The sequence below is a fragment of the Vidua chalybeata genome, chromosome 15 (genome assembly GCF_026979565.1).
Source record: "Vidua chalybeata isolate OUT-0048 chromosome 15, bVidCha1 merged haplotype, whole genome shotgun sequence".
NCBI classification, from domain to species: domain Eukaryota; kingdom Metazoa; phylum Chordata; class Aves; order Passeriformes; family Viduidae; genus Vidua; species Vidua chalybeata.
Window position 1 is genome coordinate 17,669,497 of NC_071544.1, and position 14,337 is coordinate 17,683,833.

A 14,337-nucleotide genomic window follows, 5' to 3' on the forward strand; every position below is an offset into this window, starting at 1 on the left:
AATGCACAGCAGACATCTCTGGAGCCCCTCCAAAAAGGAAACTAGAGTTTGGTTTGGGAACTTCTGGTTCTAATTCCTGGAAACACAGCTTCAGCTCAATTTCACAGTGGTTTGTGACATTTTTCCAGTGGTTACACAAATTTTGGGAAAACATTCCTCTCCTTGGAATTGTCTTGTGATAATATAACCCCGCTTAAGTGGTTGGAGGTTTCATATGGCTTCACACCCCTCCAGAGGGGCCTGTGAGGAGCAGCCCCCGTCTGCCTGGCGTGGATCCAGCCTCCTCAGGCACAGGAATCCTTAGGGATGGGTTGTCCTTGAAGCTTTTTATGGTGCAGGTGCTGAGGCCCTGGCACAGGGTGCCCAGAGCAGCTGTGGCTGCCCCTGGATCCCTGGCAGTGCCCAAGGCCAGGCTGGACACTGGGGCTGGGAGCACCTGGGACAGTGGGGGGTGTCCCTGACGTGGCAGGGGGCTGGAATGGGATGTCCCTGAATCCCTTTTGTGTCTCTGGGCTCCCAGGTGCTCTCTGGGAAGGGCTCCCTCTGCACAGGTGCTGCTGGGAGAGGGAGCAGCTCCAGGGTGTCACCTCTGATGGGAGCCAGCCTGGAGTGGGCTATAAGTGCTGCTGCTCTGGCCACCTCCAGCTTTTGGGGCAGCTGTGCTGGTCACCCAGCCTGGGAGCACTGGTGGCTGCTGGAATCCTCCCTGGAGGCACTGGGCCTCGCCTCCAGCTCCTGTGGGGCCAAAGGCACTGGGATGGGACGTGTGGGTGTCCAGTGCAGGTGGTGGCCAAAGCTTTCCTGCCTTGGCTTTGGGCTTGGTGCACCTCTGGGTGCTGGATGCTGCTGTTCCATCTCCGAGGGACACGGGTGAGTTTTTCTGGAGCAGGATGAGGCACCTTTACACCCCCAGCTCCTTGGGGTCCTGCTCCTCTGCCTGGTGCTCCCTCTCCTCCCCACAACCCCTGGGTCACAGCTGTGGGAGTGTTTATCCATGGAGCATTACCAGACCCAAGCTCCCCTGTAGAACGTGGAGAGAGGCTGATCTTTTATCTTTGGAGAGGAAATGAGTGGCAGCTGCTTGCCTGGGCCTTTGAGGGGATTTTGTATTTCTCCCAAAAAGGAGACTAAGAATAGGCAGACTGTTTAGCCTTCCCTGACAATGGAACTTTGTCATCTTTATAATTAACTCTGTTATTTAAATACTTCTTCCATGGATATCATTGACAATTTCATAGCCCTTGGTTCCTTTACTTTTCCATTTCAGCTTCCTGCACTGCAATGACTCCCAGGGGCATGACTAATTTCACTTTTCCATTTAATTGAGAGCTTGTTTCTGACTTTGTGTGTTTAACTGTAGCTTGGCCAGCTGCTCAATGCCTTGTCACTGCCCAAAATGCACCTGTCAGGCCTTTTCTTTTCCTCCTAGGGAATTTAGAGAGCGTCTATGACCAGTTCTTTCTTCAAAAGCATTTCCATCACAGTGAGGTTTTGTGAGTTTTCTGTATTGTGTGCTGTGTGTCCACCTCCCCCCTTAAGGAATTCACCCAAAAAATCCTGAGCTTGAAGCTCTTCGTACTTATGTATCACTTCTGTTTTTCTGTCACTGAGGACTTCTCTGAGGGCCTGTGGTGATGCTTCCTTTGCCACTTCTGTGAGTGGATTCCCTTCTTCCCCTCTCTTGCTAAATATCCCCCACCCTGCTCTGCAGAGCCCTTGTGCCAGCGGTGCCTGGAGGGACAAGGACCTAGTGAAGCTTGTGGGCAGTGAAAGATCAGGGATGAAGGGAATGGTGAGGCTGGAAGCACACCCTCCTCTCAGGATGAGATGTTACCTGGACCATAAGTGAGGGGACAGTGATCTTCAGCACCACTGACCCTGCCTTTGCCTGCAAGGTGAGTGAATATACAAATGAAAACAGGGAGTCATGGCTGTCCCATCCCTGGAAGTGTTCAAGGCCAGGTTGGGCAGGGCTGGTCCTGTGGAAAGTTGTCCCTGCCATGGTTGGAACTGGATGATTTGGAAGGTCCCTTCCAACCCACCCGTTCTGTGAGGCTCCTTTGTGTTCTTCCTGCACCACGTGAAATGTGCTGACTGCCTCCAGACGTGCCAGCTCCCTGACCCAGCAGCGTCCCACCCTCATCCCTGTGCTTGAGCAGCCGTCACATCTGCAGGAGCTGTGACCTTGCAGCCACTGCCTTCCTGGTCTGTGATAACCCACAGCAGTGATAATGCAGAGCTTTGTCGTGTCCCACGTGTGGGCACAGCCCTGGTAACATTTACAGTGGGAATTGCTCCCAGGGGACACAGAGAAGGGTCACTGTGGCTCCAGTCAAACGGGGATTTGTGCTGCTGGGAAACTGAGCCTCTGCAATCCCCCACTGAGGCATTACTCTTTAAAATAACATTTCTGATCTGTAAGTTATTCTACGTCCCTTTCCTGGCCAGAACAGGGTGAGCACAGACCCCAGCATGGCAATTCTAAAAGCTGCTTCAACATGAGGCTCTCAGGGTGCCTCTGATCACTGGTCATCAATAGCACCACTGAATTATGGGGACACAAAGCAGACATTGAGAGTGGCAGCCAGGCTCCAGCACCCTGAGGATCATCCTGGAAACAAAAGTCAAACTTGACATCAGGCTGGGAAATGCCAGAGGGGTTTGTGAGCATCCCTGTGCTCTGAGGAGGATCCTGGTCCGGGGGTCTGTCAGCAGGCAGGGTTGGGGTCACACATTCGGACAGGAGGAGGGAGGTTTGCAGTTGAACAGGTGTTGGAGCAGAGTTTAAATCTTAATGAAGTGGTAAAAATGTAAGTAAGCTGCCCCTGAAATTGGGGAAGGGGAAGACAAGCTGGGGAATTGTGCCAAAAATTGACAGAGTTGGGCAAAGTGCCACCCACGCAGCGAGACAGGAGCAGCCCAGCAAAGCTGGGAGCAGCTCAGGGGTCAGGGGTACACACAGCTGCCCAGGGTCTCAGCTGAAGAGTTTTCTTCTGTTTTTCACAAGGAACCAAAGGAAACAAACCTTCCCCAGTGGCTAAAAGCACAAGCACCAGAAGCCTCTCTCAGGCCTGAGGAGCTGGGTCCTGCTCTATCTGCTCTGACACCTGCCAGGGAGATGAAAGGGAGATGAAAGGGGAGCAGTGCCTCTTCTGGAGACAGCTCCCCTCGGGTGCACGGCCTGGGGGCGTTGTCCCGGAGATCCCTGCTCTCCCGGGTGCTCCAGGTCTCCGGGAGGCACGTGCCAGGCTTGGCAGAGGCGGCACAGCGAGGAGCTGGGCGTGTCCAGGCAGGTGAGTGTGGCAGAGCACGAGAAGGAGGCGAAGCCAATTAGCTAAGACAGATGAGAGGCTCGGCTGTGGTTACAGCAACGTGCAGGGCAGAGAGGAACTCATGGCCCAAGGCATCACCATTCCCTTCATCCCTGATCTTTCACTGCCCACAAGCTTCACTAGGTCCTTGTCCATCCAGGCACCACTGGCACAAGGGCTCTGCAGAGCAGGGTGGGGGATATTTAGCAAGAGAGGGGAAGAAGAGGTGTTTCCAGGAACCTGGAAGGAGCTGGATGTGGAGATGGTTGTGGCCCCACAGGCTGACTCACAGGAGATGGCACTGATATTTCCATTCAACGGGAAACCAGTTCCAAAACCAGTTCCAAACCTGTGGTGTCTGGGGAGACTTGGCAGCACAAGTGGTAATGATGAGTACTGCAAAAAAATCGTGGGAGGTTAATGAGCACGAGCTGGGAGCTGAAGAGGGTTGGGAGCAGAGACCCCAGCCCGGTTTGCTTTTCATTTTGGGGGGATCTGTCCCCCTGCAGAGGCTCAGCTGTGTCACTGCTGCTCCCGTCTCCTGTCTCGTCTCGCCCACCCCTGCAAATCTGCCTGAGGGCCAGGAGGAGTGACTGCATGGAGAAAAGTGAGCTGCAGAAGGGAAAAAAAGGAATTGAGTAGGTGGAAATTCATGTGTGACTGTGAGAGGTGCGACGCAGTAAGGAAAAGTACTGCTCCACTCTGAAATGCAGAGCTCTGAAATCGTGTTCCACGGAAAGCTCGTGAGTGCTCGGTGGAGGGAGCGCTGTCACGCTGAAGGTGTCGCTGAGGCTGTTTGCTGCAGTCACATGGAGAAGCTTCAAACAAGAATATACCCACAGCACATTTCAGGATAGCACGGGAGAAGGGGAAGCCCTTGGTGTCTGCCCTGGAGCTGTGTTCACAGCCAAGGAAAGGTCCAAGGTCAAGGACCAGATCTCTTGGAGGCTGGTCAGTACAACAGGTCAATGTTCCCCTTTGCTTTACAACGGGGAACTCAAGGGGATTCCTTATGATGTCTAATGCATTATCTGGAGCAGGGCTGTTGTGTTTTTGCCATATACAATGCCTCATCTGTGTCTAGCCCAGTGAAAGAGTCCTGGAAGCAAGGAAGATGCGAGTGTGATATACAGCCACATAATAAATAGACCTTGAACATTGCTGCCTGAGGGCAATTCCAAGAAACCTCTGGTACAGCTCCTGCATTCTGGCAGTCAGGACGCCTGCTGTTGTCTCCTGGGGTTTAAGGAAATGCATTAGTGCCCAAGTTGTGAGACCTGGAGCAGCGGGTGGTTTTCCACCGTCCCTGCCCTTGTAACGTGGGTTCTGTCTGGTTTTTGCAGGGTGGGAACGCTGCTGGACCGGGGCAGCGTTGGAGGGAGGCTCCAAGATCCCCCGAGGACAGTCGGGGATGAGGGGTTTAGCTCGGAGCCAGCCCCTCCGCGGGGCTCTGTGGCTCGGAGCTGCCGTGCGGGGACGGGGCTGGCTCCTCTGGCTGCTCAGCTCCCGCTCCTGCTGTCACTGCAGCTTCCCCTGCTTGCTAAACTTAACTGGCAGAGAGCGTCCCCGGAGGAGAAGGGGCTCCTTCTGCCGCGTTAGCGATGGATGTGTCACGGGCACCCAGTGACAACGGCAGCGAGGATGGGCTGGGATGTGGAGGTGGGAGGATGCTGGGCTCAGATGAGGGAGCTGATCCAGCTGAAGGCTCACTCTGGAAAGAATTGCTGTTTTCCGAACAAACCGGTTGAATCCAGCTGGTTGTGTGACCCACCCAGAGATAAGGCTGGGGACAGCAGCTGGGGCTGAGCTGATGCTACTGCAGGCAGAGAACCTGGGCTGGAAAGGGCCTCAAAGATCACCCAGTTCTAACCCCTGCCATGGCAGGGACACCTTCCACTATCCCAGGCTGCTCCAAGCTCCAGTGCCTTGGGCACTGCCAGGGATCCAGGGGCAGCCACAGCTTCCCTGTGCCAGGGCCTGCCCACCCTCCCAGGGAAGGATTTCTTCCCAATATCCCATCTAACCCTGCCCTCTGGCAGTCTCCCCCTTCCTTCCACAGCCCCCACCCCTGCACCAGATACAGAATCACCTAATCTAGGTAGAAACTGCTCTTTTTTAAAAATTAATTTTAATGCTGGAGTAGTTTTCTGCAGATGTTCCCTGAGTGAGCGAGCTGTGGGATGTGGGTTGGTGAGTGAGGGAGAATGTGCTAATGTGTGGTCAAGGACGGCTCAGGGGTGGGAGTGAGGGATTAGGGCAGCCACAGCTTTCCTCTGTGGGGAGGATGTGTGAGCACAGCCCTGCAGAGGCTCGCAGGAGGACTGGCTGTGGCCAGTGGGACGAGCTCTCAGTGGCCAGGGTTCTGGCCAGTGCTGCTGGATCCCTGCACGGTGTCCAGCTGACCTGGCTCACTTGGGGTGAGACAACCCAGCTGCTTGAAACAATAAATCAAAGCAGGCAAATACGGCAGGGATTACAGAGGGATGCAAGCTGTTGTCATCCACAGGCAGGAGGATGTGGAAGTCTGGGGCGTTTGTTTGCTTATTTTTCCCTTCAGTGATAAACGTCCTCAGGAATGTGGTGGGGTTCTTGTGGTGTCCTGTGCAGGGCCATGAGCTGGGCTCCGTGATCTCTGTTGGTACCTTCCAACTCAGAGTATTCCATGATCTTCTTTTGCAGTTTGGATGCACAATCCCAGGGAAATGGGGCTGGGAGATGTCCATGGCTGTCCCTCACCAGTCCTGCCGCCCTGCTCTGCTCCCACATTTGGAGCTCAAACACAACGAGTGTCTCCTGATGACTGCAGCCAGGAGAAGGGGAGAAGGTTCCTTGCTGCCTGCCTGAGGCCTCGGTTCCAGTGGTATGTGTGGTGCTTCATGTGTGGCAGAGCTTTGCATGGCCTCGATTCTGTCCTCATTAGAAAATGACAGTCTAGGCATCATCATTTTCTGTGATTCTGGAAAAGAGCTGAAAAAAAAAAAAATCAATTTCGAGCCCCAGATATTCACATCCTCTAAGGCAGTGTCCTATAAATCTAGCTACAGGTTCTTCTCTATTAGCAGTAAGCGCTGGAACACTTTCAAATATGAACAATGGTGATGGAGAAGGATAAAACCAAAATAGTGCTCCCGTGGCTTTGCGCAGGGTAGAATTAGGGAGCATAATCCAAATAATAACGTCTCATGCTTTTATGGGGCTGTGCGCATATGGCGTAAATGACAGCTCATTAAACTTTATATCCTGCCTACAAGATAAGCATGTAATTAGTATTACATCCTTTTTTATAATTAGGAGGCCTCATCCAAAAAAATGTGGCTCACAAACCATATTTGAAGGCGGTGACTCAGCCCGAATTAGGCTGTGGTGTGAGGATGGAGAGACTCGTGCTTTAGCGGACTAAAAAAACAGAGACAAAAGGTTGAGCTGGTGTCAGGTTCCTGTGGGTGCCCGCACCCACCCGCTGGAAAACACAGGTGGATGAACTTTCTAACACCGGGCGTGGGCCGGAGGAGCCCGAGCTTTGTGCAGGACCATCCTCCCGCAGCTCGCAGGAGCTGGCCCGGGCCCCGGCGGCGTTTCACGGCTGAGCTGACAGGAATGCTCGCTGCGAGCGGGGCTCGCCTTCCACGGCTGAGCGGGGGAAAGGGGGAACCGCAGCCCCTCGGGGATCATCCGCAAGCGTGGCTGTGGGTCACAGCCCGCGGGGAGAGGTCACCGCCGGCCCGTCCCCGCGGGTCCCGGCCCGGGGCTTGGGGCGCTTCGCTCCCGGCCGGCCCGGGGCGTTCTGCCATAAAGCAACACCAGGATGTGAACCGAAATAAGCACAGGGAAAAGTGCCAGACATGGGAGCCCTGGTGCCGGTTCTTGTGCTGGGTTTGTTTTTTTTGGGGGGGTTTTTTTTTTTTGGGTTTTTTTTTTGGGGGGGGGGGTTTGGTTTTTTTTTTTGGGGGGGGGGGTTGTTTGGTTTTTTTTGGGGGGGTTGTTTGTTTTTTTTTGGGGGGGTTTGTTTTTTTTGTTTTTGTTTTGTTTTTTTTTTGGGGGGGGTTGTTTTTTTTGGGGGGGTTTGTTTTTTTGGGTTTGTTTTTTTGGGTTTGCCCGGCCCGCGGGGCTGGCGCTGCCGGTGTGTCCCGGTGTCCCGGCGATCAGGGCGGCCCCGCGAGGAGGAGCAGCTGTTTTGTGCGGCTGCAGCTTGCTCCGGGAGCTCCCGGCCGGGGGGAAGGAGGTGACGAGCCAGCTGCTGCGCCCGGGCCAAATTCCTGGCGTGCTCCCGAAGGAAGCGGGCTGTGGGGAGAAGCCACCGGGGCTGTGTGCGCGGCGACAGCCATCGGGAGAAGTGGCGACATCCATCATCTGTGGAGGGAAGTGGTGACAGCCATCGTCCGTGGGACGATGCTTTTGGGGGCACGGTGCTGGGACAGGGCCCCGCAGCTCCTCCCGCAGCCGCTCCACACACCCAGCGCTTCCAGGGGATTTACGGCTTCATTCTCCCAGACCACACCGCTAAGCCCGGGCAGTAATCTCCCGCGCGGATGTGCCATGACGGGAGCAGAAACGTGCGGGGCGGGCCGGAGCGGCGCTCCCGGAGGCCGGGCGCGGGTTTCCCCGCGGCGGGGTCGGGCCGGGCAGGGTCGCGGGGAGCGGGACAGGGCCGGGCCGGGCCGGGCCGGGCTGGGCTGGGCTGGGCTGGGCTGGGCTGGGCAGGGCCGGGCCCGCCCCGGGCAGAGGCGGCTCCGCAGCGGCGGCGCCGGCCCAGGTGCGGGAGCTGCGGGCAGGGCCCGGCCCGGCCCCGCCCCCGCGGCTGATTGGCCGAGCGGGCGAAGTAGGCGGGGAAAGGCGGTGCTGGGGCGCGCCCATTGGCCGGCGGTGGGTGGGCGTGGCCCGGGCGGGGCCCCAGCGCGGCCGCAGCGGCTCCGCCCCCGCGCGGCTCCGCTCCCGCCGCTCCGCCCGGCCCCGCTCCCGGCCCCGCTCCCGGCCCCGCTCCCGCCTCGCCTCGCCTCGGCCTGGCCCCGCACCGCGCTCCCGCCACCCGCCCGCGCCGGCGGCTGCGCGCCTCGCCCTACCAGCCCTTCCGTTTTGCGTTTTCTCCGTTTTTTTTTTTTTTTTTTGTTTTTTTTTTTTTTTTTGGCGTGCTTTCCCCCCGCCGTGCCGGGCAGCATGGGGCTGCCGGCGCTGGAGTTCAGCGAGTGCTGCCTGGACAGTCCGCAGTTCCGGGAGCGGCTGCGCTCCCACGAGGCCGAGCTGGAGAAGACCAACAAGTTCATCAAGGAGCTCATCAAGGACGGGAAGTCGCTCGTCGCCGCCCTCAAGAGTAAGTGCGGGGCTGGGGGAGGCCCTGCGGGACCCCGCGACCCCCGCCCGCCCGCTGAGCCCCGCCCGCCCCGCGCTGCCCCCGCAACCGGGGCTCCTCCATCCGGGACCACCTGCGCCCGCCCGAGCCCCCCCGGTGTGGCTGGGCCACGGGGCCGCGCCTGCTCCTCCTCCAGCAGGACGTGCCTGGCCGTGGGGACACGTGCGGTCCTGCTTCTGGACCATCAGCACATGCACGGGCCCTGCCCTAGCCCACCTAGGCACGTGTGCTCCTTCGGGGTGGATCCATCGGGACCTGCAGGGCTCCGGTCCTGCTCCATGGGGACGTGCGTGGTCCTGGTGCTGGCCCACCAGGTCCCGGCCCGTGCCCTCGGGGGTCGCATCCTTTGGGAGCGGTTTTCTGGGGTGATGGGTTGGTGCCTGCCCACCCCCGCCCCCGACTCCGGCTGTGCTCTGTCCCGTCTCCGCTCAGGGTGGGGGATGCCCGGAGCCCCCCCTGTGGCTCTGCCCGGGCTGACCCCATCCAGTGCCGTCCTCTCCGTCTCCATGGGGAAGCGGAGGTGGCTGCAGAGCTGCAAGCCGGTGAGGAGCGCTCTGGGTGGGAGGGGGATGCAACGATGCAGGCTCCGGGGCTGGGGAGACCCTCACCTGTGGCTGCCCCGCTGCCAGCGTTGGGTGGGCTGTGCCCTCGGGGTGCTGTGCTGAGCCCCGAGCTGTGGAGCTGTTGTTTCTGCTGTCCCCTCACGGGGTCATGGGGGTTTTCTCTGTGTTTAGGTTTCTTTGGCCCAAATCACAGGGCATTTCCCCATCCAGGGGGGTGCCTGTACCCACCACGCTGGCAGCACACGTGGTCACCAGTCTGTGCCACGGGGTGACAGGGGCACATCACAAACAGGTGCCATGGAGCCCCTGCAGTGGGTAATTACCCCCCAGGGTAATTCTGGGGGCTGTGGGACAGCGAGGTCACCCCAGGGTGCACGGGCAGGTGATGCTCCATCCATTCCCACCACCCTGTCCGTTCCCAGAAGGGCTGATTCCTGCTCCCTCCCCTTCTATCTCACACCGAGCCCCATGGGTGTAGTTCCTGTGTGCTGAAGTAGCAGCTGGTAACATCTGGCTTACAGGGACTCCCATTGTACCAATTCTTGGCATTTGGGGTTAAAAGAATCTCAAACCCGACAGCTGTGGGTGCATTCATGGTTCTGCAGGTCTGAGCTGTGTCCTGCTGTGGAGCGGTTGCTGAAGGCAGCAGTGCCTGGCCCTGCCTGTAGCATTCATTTTATCCCAGAACAAACCCTACAGCGCTGTTCTTCACAGAAAATACATTTTGGCAGTGAGCTGGTGAGTCCTCAGGTGTGTCTGGGCTTAGTCAGTGAGCTCGTGGCAGGTGCTGGCTGAGGTGACCAGCCAGCCCTGGGCATGCTGTGTGCAGGTCTTTTGGGGTGTGCTGGGAGCCCCTGTGGGCTCGTGGCTGCCAGTGGGCTCCTGTCCCTCGGCCGTGGCCGTGCCCCAGCGCCGGGCAGGAAGAACGCTCGCTGGCCTCTGCAGATAAGGATGTTTTTATGGCTGAATTGTTTTGTAGCTTCTATTGAATGTGTTCCTGGATTAGCCCTTAATTCCTGCACAGGGCTGGGGGGGAGTTCCAGTGCTGCAGGGACGGGAATAATGCTGATTGTGCTGCAGGGTAAATCGGTGCCCAGGCGCCGGCACTGCCTGCCCTGCCGCCACCTCCCTGGCACGTGTGGCACCGGGGGAGGGCCATGTGGGGCAGGGCAGTGCCCGGCAGGCTGGGAAGGGGTGTCCCCTCCCTGGCTGGGATGCTCGGCCCTCTGTGCATCCTTCTCCTGCTGTAGGAGTGACTTGAGGGGCTGTGGGGCTGCTTCGAGCCGTGATGCCTCCGGCTGCTCCCGTGCTGGGTGGGACCTGCGCTGGCTCTTCCCACGTGTGTCACCCTCAGTGTGTGACAGGTCCGAGGTCTGATGTGTTGCATGAGGCCTTGCAGACCATTGCAGTGTCCAGCAGCAGGGACGGAGATGCTCCAGGGGTGAGGAGCTGCCGTGCTGCCTGTCGCTGGTTGTGTCAGTGCTGCAGGGGCTGGGATGTCACCCCTGTGAGCCAGTGCACATCTGGGCGCCGTTCCTGTGACCAGGGGCTTGCTTTTCTTAGCCAGCTTTTATTTTTTAATGGTGTTTCCAAGTGGTTTTGGTTTGTCTGCCCCGTGGCTGGGCGTGGTGGCCTTATCTCACTGTCACTGTCTCCATGCTGCTCCTCAGCTGTTGCTGTGACACGTGGCTGTGGAGCTGGGCAGGCCTGGGGGCAGCAGACCCCTGGCTCAGGACTTGAGGGGTTCTTGGGGGTGTCTGGGCCCTTGGGCAGCGTGACTGCCTGCCACCAGAGTTTCGTGAGGTCTTGGCAATATCCTCTCTCGTTTTCCTTCCTCTCGCCTTTTCTGCTGAACGTTTCACATCCTCTTTGTGTGAAGGCAGGCGTGGGGAGAACGTGTAACTCTGTGCTGTTGGTGAGGGGCCGCTGGGGCTGGGCGGTGGAGGGGAGGAGGATGAAGAGGGAGGAAGAGCCCTCTGCAGAGCTGGGCAGGAGCAGCAGCACGGGCATGCAGGGATGGTGAGACTGGAGTAAGGACACGGGGCAAGGTCTCTGCCAGGGTTTGGTGAAAGGGCTGCTCTGCCCTGCTTTCGCCCTCAGTGTAGGTACAGAGAGAAACAGGAACGATTCACAGCACTTTCTCCTTCCCTTAGAAGAAAGAATAAATTCAGAATGTTGAAAATGATCCTCATTTGCTGAAGAGCTGGTCTTTCTAAATGTCCTCAGATGTCAAGGGCATCTCTGGAGTGTGTGTGTCTGTGTGTACATAAATGCTGTTGGATCTTTTTCCCCCACTGAGTTTCTGTGCCTGTTTCCATTGTCTCCCTTTGCTGCTTGGCTGGTATTCAGTGACCTGGTTTTCAGCAAAACGTGTCCCTCTTCCTCCCTGATCCACCATCCATAAATTATTCAGAAAGTTTTGCAGATGCAGAGACTTCAAGTGTGACATAAATAATGAACTCGAAGCCTGGATGCCGTGAAACTCGTTCTCCAGCACGGGAGCTGTGGTGACCATGAGGATGCTGAAGGATTTTGTCCCTTTGCCTGTCCCTGTGCCTGTGAGAGGGCCAGGCAGGGAGCCAGTGGCTCGTCCCTGTGCTGGCATCACCTCCAGCCCCTGTGCTGGCACGGAGGGGGAGCTGGAGGCCAGGCACCCGCATGGTGATGTGGAGATGCCCACAGCTTGCTTTGGGAAGCAGGCAGCACACCTGAGGGTAGAGGATAGAGGGGCTGCCAGCCATCACCTCCCCCTGCTGTAGCACAGGGCTGAGCCTGGCACCCTCCTCCTCCTCCTCCTCCTCCTCCTCCTCCTCCCTGTGTCCTTCTCCTGTGCTGCCAGGCGCCGTGTCCCGGTGGCGATGGGGCTGTTGTCCCCTCCAGGCACTGGGTGCAGCCCGGTGCCCTGCCACGTTTCTGCTGGTTTGTTTTCCTTCTTCCAACTCCCAGGCACTAATTTGAAGCCACCAAACCCGTCCACGCCCCGGCTGCTGCACAAACTGCAATTTGTGTGGTGGGGCTGGGCTGGGCTGGGGGAGGCTCTGTGAACCCCCTCCCCACGAGGGCACACGGGCTGGGGCTGTGCCATGCCCCGGGCTCCCATGGGAAAGGCAGTGGTGCCCATGCCCCAGGAGGCACAGCTGGGCTGGTTTGGTGTTTTGGATCATTTTTCCTTGTGCTGTTTTCTTGGCCAGGTCACGCAGAGCTGTGGCTGGCAGTGAGGAGGGACGGGACCGAGGGGGTGATGCTGGGCTGGACCCGGATCCTGCAGTGCCTGGGAACTCCTCTGGCCCTGCCAGCCTCCCGGGGCACACGCTGTGCCACTGCCCCACAGGTCTCATGCCAGCTCTGCCCCCCACCAGCGTGTCCCCTGCTGGCTGTGGGGAGCAGCTGGGGGTTGCCCCTGCTCCCAGGTGAGGTTTGCTGTCCGAGAGGTGTGGTCTCCCTTCTGTCTGTGCCTGCAGGGTGTGATTTTAATGAGTTGCCCCCTGGGCTGACCCCTGTTTGCCTGGCCACCGTGGGAAATGCCAGCAGGGCTTTTGCTGCAGCTCTGGGGTGTTTCCTGGGACACGTCCTGCTCCGGGGCTGCTGTGCAGCTCACAAGGTGAAGAGGGCTGGTGGGGTAGCTCCTGGTGCTGCTGTTGGTGTTCCAGACTCGGGGATGTGCTTGCACATGGGCTCTGTTCCACAGAGCTTCTTGGTGAAAGCAAGCCTTTATGGGACGTCTGTGCCCGTGGCTGTGGGGTGGCAGTGCCCACCTGTCCTGGATGGAGCTGGCACTGGATCTGCACCAGACTGGAAGTGAAAGTGAAACTTTTGCCCAGTGTTTGCTTAATTTCCTTTTTACACAAACAAGGCTTAGGCAGGTGATAAGGAAACGTGACGGGGATTGCCCACTTTGCCACTTTGTCATTGCCTTTGCCATCCTGCTCCCCATGGCCCCTGGTTCAGCTCACTTGGTCGCCCTGGGAGTGGGTCGGGGGAGCCCTGGCTGGGCAAAGGGCAGGCAGAACACAGGCTGCTGTGCACCCCAGGTGCCCTCGTGTGCCTCTGCAGGGAGAAAACCCTTGGGTGTGCTGGAGCATGATCCCACTCTGGGGCTGCTTTGTAACCTGCTGCCATCTGAGGTGACAGGTCCTTGTTCCCCAGGTGTTTGGTGCTGGGGAGAAGGAATCCAAAGCCCATCTGACGTTATTTTCATCCTTCTTGCTCTTCTGGTCCCTGAAGAAAACAGTCACAGCCCAAACCTCCTCACCAGCTTTGCACAGAGGGGTCAAGGATCAGAGGTTTAGGTCTGGCCTTTCCAGGAGCAGCCCCTGTTTGTGCAGGTGCACACCTGAGTGCTCAGAGCTGTGCTCCTGCCCTGGAGAGCGCTGGGCTTTGCAGGCTCCAGTTTGGAGCAGAAGGAGCTTCCTGGAGGGTGCAGAAGCAGCAGTCAGCACCTGGCTGGGTTGCTGTGACCGCTGGCACCGGGCTCTGCTCAGGCTGTGCCCTGGGAAATGGTGCTGGGCAGCCCAGGTGAGTCACCTGCAGCTGCACAGCCCAGTGCCAGGAATTGCTGCCTTGCCGCGGGGGGGATTTCCTGGAGCATCCATGCGTTTCCCAAGAAGCTCATTCCATGTTTGGAGGGGCAGGGGAGGTTCCTGCCTGCCCCGGCCAGGCCTGCCTGGGCTCTCCCTCTGCCTTGCAAACCACAGGGAAAGCACGTGGCTTTGGGTTTGGCTGGTAAAATGATTTACTTTGATTTTTCCCCTGCTTTGTTCACCCAGCCGAGGTGTAACGTGGCTCTCCTGTGCCAGGGTTCGTTTTTCCCCCCTCTTCATTCCTGTAAGAAACAGTTGGTGCAGGGAATACTTTGAGCTGTGGAGGAGGGACATGGTTATGGCTCAGCCAGGGCTGCACCAGTGGAGCCAGAGGCACCAAGGACTTCTCTTCCTTTGCAGACCTGTGTGGCTTGTGCAGCCACATCTTTAATAACTTGTCTGGGATTTTATTCAAATGAGGGCCAGGACGGGTGATAATAGTGTGCTTCACTTTTAGCAGAAGTTGATCCTCCTCTTCCTCCCCAGTGGAAATTAGCAGCAGGAGCTTATTCCTGCTTGGGAGATGCTCTTTGTGA

General features: G+C 58.1%; 1 protein-coding gene across 2 annotated transcripts in view; it reads left to right on the top strand.

Moving 5' to 3' along the window:
• Positions 1-8,450: 8,450 nt before the first annotated feature.
• Positions 8,451-14,337, top strand: part of ARHGAP26 (Rho GTPase activating protein 26) — a 106,957-nt gene continuing 101,070 nt past the window's right edge. For both annotated transcript variants that reach the window (XM_053956944.1, XM_053956945.1), the window contains exon 1: positions 8,451-8,619. In XM_053956944.1, the coding sequence (XP_053812919.1) occupies positions 8,466-8,619 (154 nt within the window). In that variant the 5' untranslated portion in view covers positions 8,451-8,465. The remainder of the gene's footprint in view (positions 8,620-14,337) is intronic.